The sequence below is a fragment of the Protomyctophum parallelum genome (genome assembly GCF_964188405.1).
Source record: "Protomyctophum parallelum genome assembly, chromosome: 4".
NCBI lineage: Eukaryota > Metazoa > Chordata > Actinopteri > Myctophiformes > Myctophidae > Protomyctophum > Protomyctophum parallelum.
In genome coordinates this window covers 22,423,954-22,441,280 of record NC_139700.1, presented here as the reverse complement: position 1 = coordinate 22,441,280, position 17,327 = coordinate 22,423,954, and the positions used below count along the sequence as shown (strand labels likewise).

The 17,327-nt window shown below is 41.5% G+C and overlaps 2 protein-coding genes across 2 annotated transcripts; both read right to left on the bottom strand.

Moving 5' to 3' along the window:
- Window positions 1-746: 746 nt before the first annotated feature.
- kxd1 (KxDL motif containing 1) lies at window positions 747-6,576 on the bottom strand. The gene is made up of 5 exons (XM_083763069.1): window positions 6,416-6,576; window positions 4,697-4,804; window positions 3,446-3,598; window positions 2,795-2,841; window positions 747-2,442 (listed from the first exon to the last, which is right to left on the bottom strand). Exons 2-5 carry the CDS (start codon window positions 4,792-4,794, stop codon window positions 2,186-2,188), a joined length of 555 nt encoding a protein of 184 aa, XP_083619195.1. The 5' UTR covers window positions 4,795-4,804; window positions 6,416-6,576; the 3' UTR covers window positions 747-2,185.
- A 599-nt stretch (window positions 6,577-7,175) lies between these two features.
- On the bottom strand, window positions 7,176-16,736 carry LOC310857497 (SIN3-HDAC complex-associated factor-like). Its single transcript, XM_083763195.1, has 6 exons — window positions 16,620-16,736; window positions 14,178-14,305; window positions 13,750-13,849; window positions 12,590-12,713; window positions 10,921-11,071; window positions 7,176-9,970 (listed from the first exon to the last, which is right to left on the bottom strand). The coding sequence occupies exons 2-6, from the start codon at window positions 14,303-14,305 to the stop codon at window positions 9,646-9,648; spliced, it is 828 nt and encodes a 275-aa protein (XP_083619321.1). The 5' UTR covers window positions 16,620-16,736; the 3' UTR covers window positions 7,176-9,645.
- Between the last annotated feature and the right edge of the window lie 591 nt (window positions 16,737-17,327).

The window sequence follows — 17,327 nt, the reverse complement described above, 5'->3', positions numbered from 1 at the left end:
TTTCATTGAGGTCAAGAGAAAATGCTCTCAAGCAATGTAAATTGATTGAGTTGCACTGTGGAGGCAATCTGTTCAAAGAGAACACACCATTGAAGAGTCTGGTTTCATCAGCGCTTGTGTCAGATGGGGCAAAAAATGACATTCTTCCTGGGCCTACACAATTTTCCTGGGTCTACACAATTTATCTGGTGCTGACTGGGTAGGAAAATTTGTTGGAATCTCCAAGTCATTGACTACAACAGTCTGTAACAGATGAGTTACTCGGGTCCTGTAGGCCTATATTGTATAGATATTGGTGGACAAAAGTTTTGGGTAAAGAAAACATGTAACAAACTGTATTATATTGGGTCTATGGGCTGGAAACCAGGCTAGTATTATACAACTTAATTCTTGTATATAGTGCAACAAGAGCTAAATCTGTGACATCTCATTGGCATTAACAAAACAATTTCCAATTTTTCAAAAGGTGTCTGATGCGAGTGGTGGTTAGGAAAACCGTAACACTATTATTAAACAAAAACAAAGTAGGTGTACAAAGTTGAGCTTGCATGTATCTTTGAATGCCAACCTTTGGCCACCAAATTGCAGCATGTCAGATATTCAGTTAGACTTTACAGATTTATATTACATTTCTGTCGATCGGTGCCATATTTCTTGTGCGTGCTTGCCAGACTTGCCAGTACAGTAGGTCAAGGATGTAAATCCCTGAAGATTTATGACTAATGGTGAATTGTAAATGGTGCATTTATTTAGTGCCATCCCTATTACCCAAAGTGCGTTACATCATACAATGTGGATTACATTCACACAGACAGACAGCAGAAGAAGAAGAAACCATGCAAGGCACCAACCTGCTCATCTGGAGCAGTTGGGGGTACAGTTGTCAAGGACACTTCGACACGCCGGCAGGAGCCAGGGGAGATGGAACTGGGACGCTTCCAATTCCCAAGCCACTGCAATATTGTGTGAATATTTTTCATATTTTGTGAATTGACCACGTGACTGATCTTCTTGCCCAAATACGTCAATAATAAAAGTCATGATCAATATAACGTCAGGGAATCGCTGGCAGAGATATGCACTCCACTGAGCAGCCCTCTCTACTTACTCATGCGATGGTGGGGTTAAGACACACGTCACACACACACACACACAGTAACCTAAGTAAATTATGTTTAAACGGTTAAACCTAAACTTATTCCTAACCTTAACCTCAGTAAAACTATGCCTAAATCTAACCCTATTCCTAAACTTAACCCCAGTAAAACTATGCCTAACCCTAAACATATTTCTGACCAATATTCTCAGTAAAACAAAATAAAGAATACAAGAACCACAGCACCGAGCGGTCGGCATGAGGTCGGCGGAAAAATCGAGGGGCAAGATGGTTTAGGGGCGACCGTACTTGATACCATGTATGTACTGTATGTATGCATGTTAGGGTTCCTTATTGTGATGGTAACAGGTACGGTCGCCCCAATTCCATCTCGCACCAGCTTTTTTCCATCGACCTCACGCCGACCGCTCGGTGCGGCGGTTCTTGTATTGTTTATTTTGTTTAACTGAGAATAAGGTTAAAAATACGTTTAGGGTTAGGCATAGTTTTACTGGGGTTAAGTTTAGGAATAGGGTTAGGTTTAGGCATACTTTTACTGAGGTTAAGGTTTGGAATAAGGTTAGGATTAAAACCGTTTAAGCATCATTTACTTGGTTAAATTAGGAATACCAGGCTGCGCAGTTCCACCAGTTGTAATAGACATTAGTTAGTAGTGTACTTGCGCGCTCCAGAAACAAGTTCGTTCACAATGGGATGTCCAGTATTACTGTTAACAGAAAAACTCAAATATCACTCACAAAAAAAAGGAACAGCCTCTCAGTTGTATCTACACAGCAATACAATAAAATATACAAAGTGACCTCTGACTTATAAATAGTTAGCTTTGGAGTTCCGTTTTTTGGGACTGTGGGAAATGCCATGTCCACGCATCATTGTTCATTTTCATCAGGCACCACACAGTGCATTATTTAGAAAAATGAGACGGGGGATACTTGTGTTGCAAGTAGGGGTCATACACCAAAAATAGCAGTCTGTTTTACGACAATCTACAAGCTCACCAAGCATTGTGAGCTTGCAGATCTGCCATTTTCGTTGTGCAGCACCCAGCAACTAGGTATAACTCAGACGTTATTCTGCAGGGACTGAGTCAGGGCCCTCATGCCTCAGCACATCTGTCTCTGGGACATCGAATGTGGGTGTGTCGGGTGGCTCCTGAGAGAGGTCTTCAGAGCATGGGCTGACGGTGGGGGACACCACATCCGGACTGGTGTCACAGGACTCTGTACTCTGCTCCGAGGTGGCCGTGGCAATCGTCGTGGCAATGCTCGGGGGCATAGGGTCAAACTCATCATCGTCATCCTCCAGGATGGGTGACTCGTGGATATCTGACCAAAATGGAGAAACGATCTCTATTTAGACTTAGAAGACTGATGCACTTCAAGTGGGTAAGATATCATCATACTTCAACTTTTTATGTTGTTCCGTAAATGATTGGCTTTGTCACAATAGTAGCTAAAATAGCACTTCTACTGTACAAGTTCACAACTTCAACACGTAAACATGTAGATCTGCTATTTTTGTGACTTTTTATACATTTTGAACCAATGAAAAGTATTAGCAAGAGCTTGTGACTAAACAAAACTGGATCCATTGGATCAGCCATTTCCTGAAATAACAGTTTTGGACATATCAAGGTTTCCACCCGTCAGTGACGATATGATAATTAAGCACACTTACTGCTAAAAGCATCTGGGTACTGCTTAGAAATCTTCCCCTTCAGTGTCCTAAAGGAAAACACAATTTGTCAGAATGGCGAGAAGAGGTGATTGCATACAGATGCTAAGGAGAACGTCACCCATTTTCAACCTTATCTTCATTTTACGTCTGAAGTTGGGTTGTGCAGTCAGAAACCTTGCTCATCACTAGGCAAGTTTGGTAATTTAAAACGATTTTAAACCTTTCCCCCTTTTTTTTCCTTGTTTTTTTTTAGATTTGTTTTTGGCTTTATTGATAGTATCAAGTGAAGATAGACAGGAAAGAGGGAGAGAGAGAAGGGGAGTCATGAACGGGACTCGAACACATGACGTGCTGTCAGGCCAAAGCCTATATGTGGTATGCGCCTGGACCACTTGGCCAGCAGGCGCCCCGAATCCTTTTTTTTCCTTGCATTGCAGAACAATGGCTTCTATTTTAGCATACTGCTGTAGTTTCTATTCGTTTGGAATCCGCATTGATTGATTGATATTGGTAGGCAGGTTTCTGAACTGTCACTCGGAGATGCAAGGTGAGTGGACAAAAATGGTACCATCTTATAATGTGAAATAATTTACATGAAGATGATGTTGAACATGGGTAACAGGTTTCTTTGTGTTTATAGGTGCACCAGACCTGATTCTTCTGAAAATGCTGTCCAAATCTTTCTTCATCTCCACAAGGGTTCGAGTGTGGAGCAAAAAGTGTTCATTCATCTGCTGTAGCCGCACACTGGACAGTCCATTGAAGTTTATCAGCATTTCATTGGTTTTCTCAAACCGGTCCAGCCTGTTTTTATTAGAACGATTCAGAAAAGTGTTAATTAATAGAAAGATGATCATAATGTCGTGGTGGGAAGAAACCCTGCATCTCCATCATTCAACTTTTTATGTTTTTGCGTAAATTAATGACCTACTTTGTCAAACATACTACAGTGTCACACAAAGGTAGCACAAATAGCCGATCTACAATCTCTTGCTGTGATGCAACTCGGTGTGAGGTTGTAGATGCATAGATGCCTAATTTTAATGAACATTAAAGTCTGTCTTAAGGTTTTATAAATATTGAGCCATTGAAAAGTATTAACAACATCGTGACTAAATAATAACTATGTGTACTTGGATCCATTGAACACAGATTCTTTTTTCAAAGAACATTAAGCGTTTTTGACACAAGGTTTCCACCCAACAGACGATAACAGACAATTAAGGTGCTTCTCGGGGTGTAAAGTTGATTTTAGGCTCTGGATATAAGGGTTAAACATAAAAAGAATGTTAAAGTCCTCAGGATACACGTGAACCGACCAAGATTAAATTGTCCTTTTCTGCAGAGTGTAAGTGATATTGTCACAGCAAAGAATTAACATAGACCTAGAACGCCTGTGATCATTTAATTAACTTCGTAAATTTTCATGTATCAGAGGCATAGAACGGTCTGCTTAACTTCTGTTCGGGTTCCAAATTGGCGGCCTAAATGTGATAAATGCTCCGTTTGTACTCACCCATTAAATAATTCCAAAGACGTGGAGTGAAATATGGTCGACTATGACGTCTGCTGTAAACAGGACGTATTCGTAAAATCAGTCCAGCGATCATTCCGGGCCCCTTTGCCCGGAGAGAAAGACGTCCGTGTGCATCTCGTGAAAAAGTGAAGATAATTGACTAAATACACGTTTTGTGCCAGAACTTTCACATGGATATAAAATTAGAGGACATCTTTGGAATTATTTAATGGGCGAGTACAAACGGAGCATTTATCACATTTAGGCCACCAATTTGGAACCCGAACAGAAGTTAAGCAGACCGTTCTATGGCTCTTGTATGTGAAATACTTATACTGTATGAAACAACAAGAGCCGTTATAGGGCTAAGAATTAACAGTACTCACATATGTCTCTGGGCCTGGATGATGGCATTAACATCTTCTGAGTTCACCATGCTGAGCATCCTGTTACAGAACTGTCCAGATGCTGTGGGCTCCACCATGATGAAAATGCTGCAAGTGCAAGTTTAGTTTTTTAGTAGCTCTGGTCCATAGCTTTTTAATTACAGCAGCTCTGAGCAGGGGTGTCGAACTCATTTTGGGCCACATTGGTCAAAAGGTCACTTGATGTGGGTCAGAACCAGTTGCGGTGTGTATTAGCCCCACAAGTCAGAACCCAATGGTAGTGAAGTTTCTGACATTTTTTAGACCCACACCATGGGGTCCTATTCCACCGCTAACCTGCTACCTGGTACACAAACATAAATAAACATAAATACCTTCGGAAACGGCGTTTCTGCAGCGTTTGAGTGATTCTGAAAACACATTAACGAACAGGGACCCCATGGTTCGGTTCGGCACGATAGATCGAGCTGACCCAGGGGGTTCCGAGAGGGGCTAGGTGTGTGTGTATACGTATGTATGTATGTAGCCCCTCTCGGAACCCCCTGGGTCAGCCCAATCCGAACCGAACCGGGCTGACCCGTAGGGTCCCTGTGCGGTGATGTGTTTTCGTATGGAAATGTTGGAACGCAGACATAAATACCTTCGGTAACGTGGTTTCTGCGCTGTTTGAGGGCTTTAGAGAAGTATCAAAGCGACCAAATCGGTCAAACAAAGAATAAAAATACTTAACGGCTTCCGCGGCACAGGAGAATTCGCAGGGGTATTTATAGGTACTTATAGTTCACACATTCAGAATAACTGAAACAAACAGAAGCCCTCAAACGGCGCAGAAACGACGTATTTATGTTTATTTATGTTTCCGTACCTGGTGGCAGGGTAGAGGTGGAATAGGACCCCATGGCTACTGGGTGATGTCGCTTTGTGTAGGGTCCCTGTTCATATTTTCGTATGGGAATTTTGGAACGCGGACATAAATATGCTCACTAACATCATATCTGCGCCGTTTGACGGCCTGTTTTCCTTTGAGGGCTTCTGAAATCGTGAACTATGAGTACCTATACAAACCGCTGCGAATATCTCCTGTGGCGCGGAAGCCGTTAAGTACTTTGTTTGACCGATTTGGTCGCTTTATTTCTTCTTGTTTGTTTACCGTTTATTGTACCGCCTCCCGGTGTGCGGTTGGCTTGTGCGGCTACGTCCCTGCCTCTGATCTGCTCTGTCATAGCTATAGCGCCACTAGCTAGCCAGATAGGCGGTACAATGAGGTGTCAATAAATAAGGAAGGAAGAGAAGAATCAAAGCGACCAAATCGGTCAAACAAAATACTTAATGGCTTCCGCGCCACAGGAGATATTCGCAGCGGCATGTATAGGTACTTATAGTTCACAGATTCAGAAGCCCTCACACGAAAAAAAGTCGTCAAAGAGCGCAGACAGGCCGTAAACACGGTGTTTATGTTTTATTATGTCCGCGTACCAGGTGGCAGGATACTGGTCACTGCTGGAACAGGACCCCATGGTCTGTGTCGTCAAAAATGTCAGAAACTTCAGTACCATTGGGTTCTGCTTGGTGGGCTACCTTGATCAGTGAGTAATTTGTCATTTTGAAAATACACAATATAAAGCATGCATGCTAAAACCGCTTCGGCAACTAGATCTTTCATAATGTCGCATTCTGAAAGATTGCTATGCATCCAGAAAACGAAATTAGCCTTTTTACCTTACAGCTTCGACGGTCGCTTTTTCTGTCACACTATATAATTTTATAGCATATGCCTACGCAATACGCATGAATCCCAAATACCAAAACTGTAGCATATAAGATATAAGTATAGAATGATGCTGGATATAAGCCTAGGATCAAAGCTGCAGCAAAACTAGAAATTATAAATACTTCCGTGTTTATTAAAATGGTCTCATCACATGACATCCACTTCCGGTTGAAGTGGCTGCGTTCCAAACCTAGGATCGCTAGTGAGCAGCGTAGTGTTGCAAATAAATCAACTATAAATGATGATGATAAATAATAATAAAAATAACTATTTGTAGACCTGTAGCACTTTCAACAAGCATAAAATAAAACACACACATGTACATTTTAAAAGCATATGAGGATAATAGGATAACGAAATAACAGAGCAGAACTTCTAACAGAAGATAATACACATTCCAGCAGAATAAGAATCTAAAATAATTATAATTGTCAAAGCAATAGCCTACAATTAAAACTATCCCTGGTCCAGGCAGTGCATTAGCGAGTCTTTCACTAGTGAGACTCGCTAACGCACTGGACCATGGCTAAATTACAACTAGCCTACACAATCAATGTGTAACATCTGTGCCTTGTGTTCCCTGTTCCAGTAAAACGTGATAACTTAACATTTTAAAACTAAAATAGGGCAGGCCTACATTACAGTATGACAGAATACATTTATATTATATTTATCCACCTTCCCAATAAGTTCAATAAATGACACATGTCACAAAAACTATTTTATTAAGGGACAAGTAAAAAAATTACATGATGTATAAAAAAATACAAAACTGATTTGTCTAACTTGTAAGCGTAAATATGCATAGCTACAATACATGCAAGAAGCACTAAAATGCCTATAAGACAGCAGCTACTCTACATCATCCTGTGACATCATTACGCTAAAGGTAAAGGGGACAAAGTAAAGTTTGGTCATTCATAGTCTACTTCTTAGTCTACCTACATAATAGATAAAAAAAATGATGATATCGGAATAAGTTAGGCCGCACACAACTCAGCTCAGAAGGTAAATAAATACTTAACCAACATTTCACAAATATTAACTGTCAATCGGAGGCAGTACTAAACACTGTCCTCGTGAGAATTACATTCAGTTTAAATTACTGATGTACAAAAACCATCCTATTGGAAAAAGATTAACAGAGTTCATAGTATTACACTTCTAACAGGGGGATGCAGTGATACAAATAAATATGAAATAAATAAATAATGGGACCCAATATAGGGGTCGTACCCCTCACCCCACCCCATATATACATAACACCCCCCCTCCCTTCCAACTACAGCATTACATGTATGAAATTCCATATTAGTGTTCTTTTTAAAATACCATAAAATACGTACATATAGAAATGACCTTGGACGTGCACAATTGTCCATAAAAATCTGCATTGATTTGACATTGGGTGAATTTAAATGTGCTTTGGCTTTCATGTGATAAATAAAGTAATATTAGTAAGTAAGTAATATATCACAACACCCTTGTGGTATATAAGAGGCAATGGCATAGTGTTTTAGCTTGTATAAAATCTTTTACCAACTACTAAGCCGGGAATGACATGAATCACTGATTAATATTGCTGAATGGTTATAGACCAACCGGTATGTTTTACTGTTGTATTGTGCTGTATTGTGATGTAAAGACACTTTTTTGTATTTGTCCATTTTCTTTCTCTTTTTTCCCCTTTTGTTTTTACATAAAAAAATATTTTACATTTTCAGCGAACTGGATCTAAAAAATAAAAATAAATTTTACAATTATTTTATAAGGCCATGCAATTTAGTAGACTCATGCATCGATCACTTGGGTCTTTTCGATGAGAGGGCTTTGTTGCCATTCATGCAAAATGCACTGTTGCTGAGGCCACAATAAATATACCCATCGTCCCTTATTGTTCCTTATTCTTAATTTATATGTGACTGTCATATGACAGTGGCACTCACTAGAAATAGCAGATCAAGTTCTGAACGCATCAAAATGCATCTGCTACACATTGTGAGCTTCTAGATCTGCTATTTTCGGCCAGCAACCCTGTCGTACAGAGACAAATAAATCAGGCTTTAATACCAGTTCCATAATTAACACTAGCAATGTCTATAACACATACTTAAGGCTGGTGTATTTGCTGTTGGTGCTGTGAATAGGCCTTATTTAAATGGACCCACATATTCACATACATACAGGCTAATCCAGTATAGCTACTGTAACATACTATACAGTGTCAATGTAATTATTGGACAGGTACAAATACAAAGGCTACTAGGTCTGTGATCTGAAAAGTGTTTAAATGATATGAAAAGAGGAGGTTCATTCCAAAATGAGCTATCTACCATAAAAACGTACTAAAAGATAGTAAAACTCATCTTACTTCACCCAAAAATATAGTACTTTTTTTTCTTTTTCCCCCCCTTTTTTCCACCTAAAGAGATATAGAGCATTTTGGAGTAGAAATCGTTTCACTGTACCAGCAAACTGGACTTCCAGCATTTTATCTGAAGTAAATCAAAACGCCACGGATGGTGCTCAACTGTCAGGACAGAAAGAATATTAAATACAAAAAACATGACACGGATGAAAAACATAGAATTCATAAGTTATCAAGGTAGAAGACAAAAGGAGTTTCAGCTGCTCTTTGCTTGAAGGCAACCTGAGGTGACTTCTTTTCTGTTAAGTGCTTGAAAATTGAAAACACCCAAAAGACTTCATCTAAGACAGGGATCTTCAACGTTTTTCAGGCCAAGGACCCATTAGCCGAGAGAGATGAAGCAGTGACCACCACTACATATTGTATCAAATTGTGTTGCAAATTTAAACTTTTTCATAGATTTCATAGATAGCTTTCATGTAGGATTCATGTATATCAGACATTTAACCACTTAAACCATCAATACCTTGTAAACTTGACCTTTGGCTCAGTACTACTCTTTTTGTACTCTGCACCAAACCTCTTTGCCAAAAAGAGCTGAACTACAACAGCGTGAGGCGTTGTGTGCTTGTAGACCTGCTATTTTTGGATAAAGTTCTCCCCAGAATAGGGATGCTAGGGTTCGAGTGGTTAATGTAATAAGAAAAAGAAAGGACTTGACACCCCCCTGAAGTGTAGTTCTGAGGACCCCCTAGTTGTCCCGGACCCCCTATTGAAGACCCCTGCTCTAAGATGTGCAAGGAACCAGTGTCACCACTCAATGGAAGGAGTCGTCGCCATGGCAACACGCAACTGAGGAACCTCAGTGCTCTCCTCACAGGCTGCCCTTTCCTTCACCTCCGCTTCCGTCTGGGAATTCTCCTCGTTCGCCACCTCCTCAATTTGCACCTCTTCTCCCACGGGCCCCTCTTCCACCTCCACCTCCTCTTCCTCCTCGTCATCCTCTTCCTCATATCCCTCCTCTTCATCCTGCCGCTGTTGCCGCTGCTTGCGGCAGCAGGGCTTGAATAGATGGGGATCAATGAGCACTTCTCCAAAGCGCCCCTTGTAAATGATTCCACAGCACACCTTTTGTCTGGACAATGAGACGTGGGATAGTTACAAACACAAGCGCAAGTACTAGTTTCGCCCGGGACTCGTATGCACCGTCCCAGCCGTCCCGCCACTTTTGATGCGTACTATGCACCGTCCGAGCAAATTGTGCCTGATACGGCAGTGGTGCCAGATTACATGGTGTGTATATGTATAGTATGTGTATGTACTAGCTCTCAATGATGACGTAAAAAATATGTGGATTAAAGGACCCATGCAATGCCAGAGTGTAATTGGTTTTCGATGGTGACGTAATGACGATATGTTTTAGTGTTGGGAGGATTAAAGGTAATGCTCCTATGTATACAAATACATGTATGTAATCTGGCACCACTGCTGTATCAGGCACAATTTGCTGGGGCGGTGCATACGCATCAAAAGTGGCGGGACAGCTGGGATGGTGCGTACGGCGCAAAGTAACCACAGTATACCGCTAATCAACTTACAAATTACATATATATATACATAGTATATGTATAACTAGCTCTCAATGATGACGTAAAATATATGTGGATTAAAGGACCCAATGCCAGAGTGTAATTGGTTTTCGATGGTGACGTAATGACGATATGTTTTAGTGTTGGGAGGATTAAAGGTAATGCTCCTATGTATACATGTATGTAATCTGGCACCACTGCCGTATCAGGCACAAGTAGTCATTACTGAGATTTGACAGTTTGTAGCGGTCGAAAGTACTTGCACGCTCTGCTTGCGCACTATTATGGCCTACTAGTGTGCAACAAGCAAGTATGCACTCGACAGAGTGTTATTGTTATAAAGCGTTTGAATGTTATCCATAGTATTCATGATTGCTTAAAAGTATAATTTTACATTTATAACTAATGTTTATAATGCATTACAGATTACTTCACCATTGGTGCTGACCCATTATTAGGCATGCTTGCATCTACAGATGTGGGTGAGCTAATTTACCTCTTCCAGTAGGTGAGGTCCAGGAAGGAGAAGACAGGAGTGCGGCTGGATCCACGCCTGATCTCAGTGTCTGATCCTTCATCTGACAGGTTGCTGTAGCTGGGAGACTGAGCTGGAGATGTACTGGAGGTGGTGCTGTGGGCATCTGAATCTAACGGACAAAACACAGTATAGATAGGATCTACTCAAGGTATAGTTAGGTGCCCAGTCGTCAAGTTTACTCATATCAGTATGATAGACACCATCAAATATATCCTGCAAAGAGCATATCCACTGAACCCGAATCAGAATAGGGTCGACGTGGTATCTGTTTGCTAGCCTAGGATTGAGCTTACTCCACTTGCCTCCCAACATGCCCCAGACTATCCAAGTACTGCCTTGGGTCTAGGCTAGCTCTGGTCCATAGCCTTCTACTGCTTCGATTCTGCCCTGCAGTAAGGCTATGTGACTATCCGTATTAAATCTCAAATCGAAATCAGACCAGCCTCTCCTCTTTTGTGGAAATCTCACGAACGTTTGACCTACTCACCAATAAAAAGACGGGTTGTGTCAATAGAAAGCCTACTTTCCTTAGTGGACGCACTCTGAGCCCCCCACCACACGTATAAACGGTACTTTTTGGCCAAAAGGGATTTAGTTTCCACCAGAAAAAAAATACTTTTAGTTACTCCGCTACGCCCTCTACCGATATTGCCCAGAGAACTGCCTCATAGAGAATATTTTTCCCCCAGTGAAAAAAAATCCCTTTCTGGCCAAAAAGTACAGTTTATACGTGTGGTGGGGGGCTCAGAGTGCGTCCACTAAGGAAAGTAGGCTTTTTATTGACACAACCCGTCTTTTTATTGGTGAGTATATTGGTGAGATTTCCACAAAAGAGGAGAGGCTGGTCTGATTTCGATTTGAGATTTAATACTGATAGTCACATAGCCTTACTGCAGGGCAGAATCGAAGCAGTAGAAGGCTATGGACCAGAGCTAGGTCTAGTCTATGTTTTCACATATTGTACAGTTAATATAAAATGCATTATTCAGGCACATTTCAGCCACCTCTTTTACCCATTAGGACCACCCACGCAACGGCTTTCTATGTTACACTTTTTTTTTTCTCTCCCCCATGGCACTAGAGCTTCTAGTCATGATACTGTAATAGACACCATCAAATATACCCTGCAAAGAGCTCCTTCGTATTAATTTGTGCAAGTGTGATTTTTAGTGTTAAATAGCTCTATATTCCCATAGCAATAAATGATAGTGTGTTTAGTCAGAGTCTCTTTAGCTTACAGAAAATACTATTTCAGGTCAGATAACAATTTCATCCAATCAAGAAAGATGGCGATTAAACAAATAAATGAGCAGACAAAATTGGCATAAGGTGATACATTATCCTTGTGGGTTCTCTCTCCTGATTGAATCAAATGTGTAACCCACCTGAACATATATTTTCTGTTTACTAAAGTGATTTATAGCAATGAATATAGAGAATATGGAGGAATATGTATATCACAATATAAACATATTATTTAAACAAAAACATATGAATTACAGCTCCTTTAACTGTGTACAAATATAGCCAAATGGAACCATAAAAAAGGTGTAATCAAAACAATTTTCTCCGCCAAAAGTTTAAAAAATAAATGTAAATAATTATACATATAAAATGCAGAACTAACTGTTTCTCTTGAGTTCTTTTTGCAGTCTGCTGATCTGGCTTGGCTTCGCTTTCTTGGAGAGAGATTTAATCTTCTTTGGCCTAGAGGTTATCTTTAGGCTTGGACCCCCTCTCGCATCAACCACCTGCAACGAGAGAAAAGGAGGGGTTTTATAATTACCAGAGAAAGTACAATAGCCACACTATTCCACTGAGACGTAATAAAAACTCATTTAAAGCTGGAGATACAGCCTAATACAATTAGTTTTCAGTTTTTTTAACCCTGGCGTTCCTCTGGGCATGTCAAAATAGACAAACATTCGTTGAAAATAGACCATCTGCAAGCTAACAGGTGAGTTTGTAGAGCTGCTACTTTCAGTGAAGACATTTGGTGTAAAGGGGAAAAAAGAGGAGACCAAGTATAGATCCCTGGGGGACCCCGGTCAACAAATTATACGGTTTCCTGTGTTTGTTTTTTAAAGATATTTTTGGGTCTTTTTGCCTTTATTGATAGATTAACAGTAGTATTGATAGATCAACAGTAGTTTTTGACAGGAAAGGGGGAGAGAGATGGGGGGGGGGACGCAGCAAAGGTCGTCTGGATCGGGACTCGAACCTACGGTCAGGCTGGATTACCAGCCTAGGTGCCTGGACTGCTTGGCCGGCCCAGCCCTCAAGTATACATTTATACTTAATACTTATAGATGGAGTGCCACAATTTTTTTTATTTTTCCAGTTTTTCATGTGTCTATGAGATGACAGTACTTCATTAGACACCCTGGAGTTGTTTTTATGCGCAATGGTGTATTAACTTTGTATTTAGGGTTTCTTCCTGGAGGCTGAACCCTTGACAGTCAAACGGGCCAATGAAGTAAACAGCAATATAGTGACATCACACTATCAGCCCCTCTCCTAACCCCTCCTTCTTTATCATACAACTACAGCTGTGGGTGCGGCTTCAGTTCAGGTGGATCACCGCCCATCACCACCCACCAGGCAAACCAGGCATACTTAATGAACTGGTGGGCGTGTCCACTTAAAAGCATGATTTTAACAAATACTGTACACTTTTTGGAAAGAGTTCTTCCACCTTATATTTTAATAATACCTGATTATCATGTTTTAGGGTGGAAAAAAATCGTGGCAACTCCATCTTTAATAAATAAACCCGAAGTCACTTACATGATTCCAGTTCTTCTTGGATCCCACAGGGAGTTTTTTCCATCTCTTCACCAGGAGGACACAAGCATTACAAATCTCCCCAGATCGAATTTCACACAACCTTTAAAATTAGGGAAATGTATGTCAGAACAATGGGTACCATGAATCACACCTAACTTTGATTCTGCCCATGTGGCCGTCTTTTTGCAATGGTTTTCAATGGGAACCGAGCGTTTTGTGAAAACGCTCTGTTCCTGTTGAAAACCATTGCAAAGAGCTGGTCACAGGCAGACACAAAGTTAGGTGTGACCGTAGCCTAAAGAACGTCTTGTGTGGGTGCATTATTGCATATACCATATGAGGAAAATACAGGTTTAATACTATGTAACATGTGACATATACTCTAGTACACATTGATGTTTTACCACACCCACAGTCCTGTTTCTCACCCGAAACAGCTTGTGAAGTCTTTCTCATATCTCTTGCTGTCTGTGAAGCGCGAGCTGGAAGACTTAGCACGGCAGATGCAACAGCCATCCAGACTCCTGTACATCTTGGGCTTGTGAAAACCAAACATCTGCACACAAATCACAACGAGAAAAGATATTCAGCATAGCTTCATAAAAATCACACCTGTGTGAAGTGAGGGGCCCTTTCATCATCATACATTATCTCATTCTAGCCAATCACAATTTGCATCCTCACTTTTCCGTCTTCACTTTCCGCCCTCACTTTTATCTTCAATATGTACTTTGCTCAGCCAATCAAATCATCGCTATGGGGTGATCAGACAATCACAAGCCAATGTTTGTGTTTACACAAACCCGGAAAGCTGGGCATAGGAGGGGCTAGCGCTCCTCAAAAATATGGTACTACAAATATGACTAGAGGCCAAAAAAGTACACTTATCAACAGCTGAGCTGTGCAGGTTAGGATTCATTTTTAGAGATGGTATATTTTCATTTACGACTTTAAAACTTCCATTATTAATGAACCTATAGTTGTGTAATAGTGGTTGACTGCAGTATTACCGTATTATAAGCAATCAATCAAAAAACGCACCATATAGAGCATCTTGTATCCCTGCTACTCTTGACCCAAATGAGGGAACTAGGTCAACAGTCACAGACCACGCGCCAGACAGATCATGTCACCATGTTGCGCTCTTCATGTTGGTGACACTGTTTGTACTAATATGTCACAAACATAGACGCGTGTTATAAACTATGCATTACTTGTTATGGGGACGGGGTATTAAAAGGGCACTTGTGAGCTGGTCTTGTTGCAGATATAGACATGCAAAATGAGGAATTCCAACGTGGAGAATTAGCTCGAGGTGTATTGGGTGAACTGGTTATTATGAATTATTTTGTTGCTAGGCAAAAGGAAATGTTCGCGGCACATGTGTTCCTCAACTGCGGCAAAACGGCGAGCCGCGCCCCCAGACTAGTCTGATTTGTACTTCCTCGTACATCGGTGTTGCGCGGCTAGAGAAAAAAGGACGATCTTCAAGCTCACAACAGCGGCGCGCTGCGACGCGCTGAGCGCTTGTAGCTCAGCTATCAAGCCTATCATCGAAGCAGAACTCCAAGCCTATCGGCCCGGACAGTGCAGAGCCACACGGTAGAATACAGTACGTGACGTCACTCAACATGGCAACACACACTTCAAAGGCGGCGGCGGCGGTGTCGTGCAAAGGGGTGTGTGATGCGATTTTCCGCAAAACACGCAGGAATAAAGTTAAAAGTCAAAAATCGCCACGAAAGTGACGGGGAAATGGACACACAATATGACGGAGGTGACATTTGCACGCGGCCGCTTCGTTAAAGCATGAGTTTCCATCGAGAGAAAAGTGTAACATCGATCTTCACCGCCCACTTTCGCCAGGAAAGCATGGCACGCTGCTTCATGCGCACCCATTTTATGATGCCGACCGTCCTCTGGTCGACGCTGCACGCCTGCAAACTGAGCTGCAGCGGCAACTTTATTCCGCTGCCGAGACCAAATTATATGTACAAAGTGGTGCGAGAACAAAGAATCTCTCAAAAAAAGCCGGAGGGGGTTGAGGGGGAATTCGTTAAAGACCATCCATCGTGTAATTTGATCTTTACTCTTTGTTATTGGAATGGAGAGTCGCGTCACTGCAACAGTCCACCTACAACTACACGCGCACCAAGTTTAAAGCACCGACTTACTTACTTTGCGGTTCAAAGTCTCGGCTAAATGTTGAAAGGGCGAGTGTTGTTACTGTTGTATTCATTCAGCCGATGTTGCGGAAAACGATACGAATGACGAGTGATCTTGCGATGTTATTTATGTTGACAGGAGCACTGGAGCAGCGTGCTCAAGCGCACCTCTCTAGCACGGGTGGGCGTGAGAGATCCAACTTGTTTATTTAGGATCGTTACTTAGAAGTCCTACATCTCTAGGTTGTTACTGCAACTTGGACAGATTTTTTAAATAAGAGTAGGCCTACAGATTTCTACCTAAACATTAACATCGAGGCGTAAAAACACCCAATGGAGGCGTGAGGAAAAGACCTGTCTCTCCAGCATCCAAATGCACTTTGCAAACCAAATAATAACATTCTTGACAAAACCTTTGCACAATGAATTAACACACTATTTCCTCAGCTATGCTATTCGGCGGCTCCTAAATTAGGTTTTGCAATACATGCCCTCTTAGATAAAAAAGTGGCCAAAGGGTTGCCTTTAGTTCCAAGTTATTTTATCCAGTTTGCCCTGCAGTAGGCCCCAAAATAAGCAATTGTTCTCAGAGACAACTCGAAGCTTGTTTTGAATTACCGAATTACAATCATGCGGCTTCTTCAACCCCGCACATTTTCAACGCAAATTCCCAATTCAAAAATGAACGCCACGCATATCGCTTACCTTGTTCCAAGTTGATACAAAGTGATAATCCTGTTAAACTCGTCGTTACAATGTAACTATTATGAAAATCAACCCGCATCAGAAACCCGCTCTCTCTCTCTCTTGTTGATGTCTCCCTTGCAGACGGGACTGGATAGTTGTGGATCTAGTGCGCATGCGCCGTACCCACGCCTCCATTTCAGAGTAGAGCTCGGGCTTTTTCTTTTTCTTCAATCAAACGCATTTACATAAAGCGCTGACGTACTAGTGCGTCTGCACTCTGCTGGCCATATAAGGATGGGAACATTGCGCGGGAACAGGGGGCTCGGCCCTGGTTGCCATTGGTTGCTATGGCACATTGGAGAATGTAAGCAAGAAGGTGGAGCCTGTCCTTTTTACTATAGGACGCCAGATGGCCTCCTGTCTGGAGGAGGCCAAATGAGCATTGTTCATTTCATTTGAGTGACCGTCACCGACCGCGTCTCGGACGTCTAGGGCTAGGCACTGGGCAGCAGTAGGCTAGGCATGCCGCATGAGTGTGTTAAACACAAAAAAACATCACAGTATAACACATTAAAAACACTTCCACTCCACTGCCGTGTTAAAAAAATAAGGTTATAGTCAATCACTCTACTTAATTCTGAAGACTTGTATTTTTGAGGGCCCCTCCTCCTCCATATACAGGTTTAATGTTTGTTTTTAGTTCAATGTTTGTTTTAAAAACACCAT

What these genes read in the sequence shown, in the direction of transcription:
- kxd1 (XM_083763069.1), bottom strand. Translation starts at nt 4,794, where the DNA reads ATGGTGGAGCCCACAGCATCTGGACAGTTCTGTAACAGGATGCTCAGC. An exon ending in ATCCAGGCCCAGAGACATAT is followed by an intron (nt 3,599 to 4,696) that starts GTGAGTACTGTT and finishes TAATAAAAACAG; the next exon opens with GCTGGACCGGTTTGAGAAAA. An exon ending in GTACCCAGATGCTTTTAGCA is followed by an intron (nt 2,443 to 2,794) that starts GTAAGTGTGCTT and finishes CATTTTGGTCAG; the next exon opens with ATATCCACGAGTCACCCATC.
- LOC310857497 (XM_083763195.1), bottom strand. Translation starts at nt 14,305, where the DNA reads ATGTTTGGTTTTCACAAGCCCAAGATGTACAGGAGTCTGGATGGCTGT. An exon ending in AAAAGAACTCAAGAGAAACA is followed by an intron (nt 11,072 to 12,589) that starts GTTAGTTCTGCA and finishes TTTGTCCGTTAG; the next exon opens with ATTCAGATGCCCACAGCACC. An exon ending in GACCTCACCTACTGGAAGAG is followed by an intron (nt 9,971 to 10,920) that starts GTAAATTAGCTC and finishes CTCATTGTCCAG; the next exon opens with ACAAAAGGTGTGCTGTGGAA.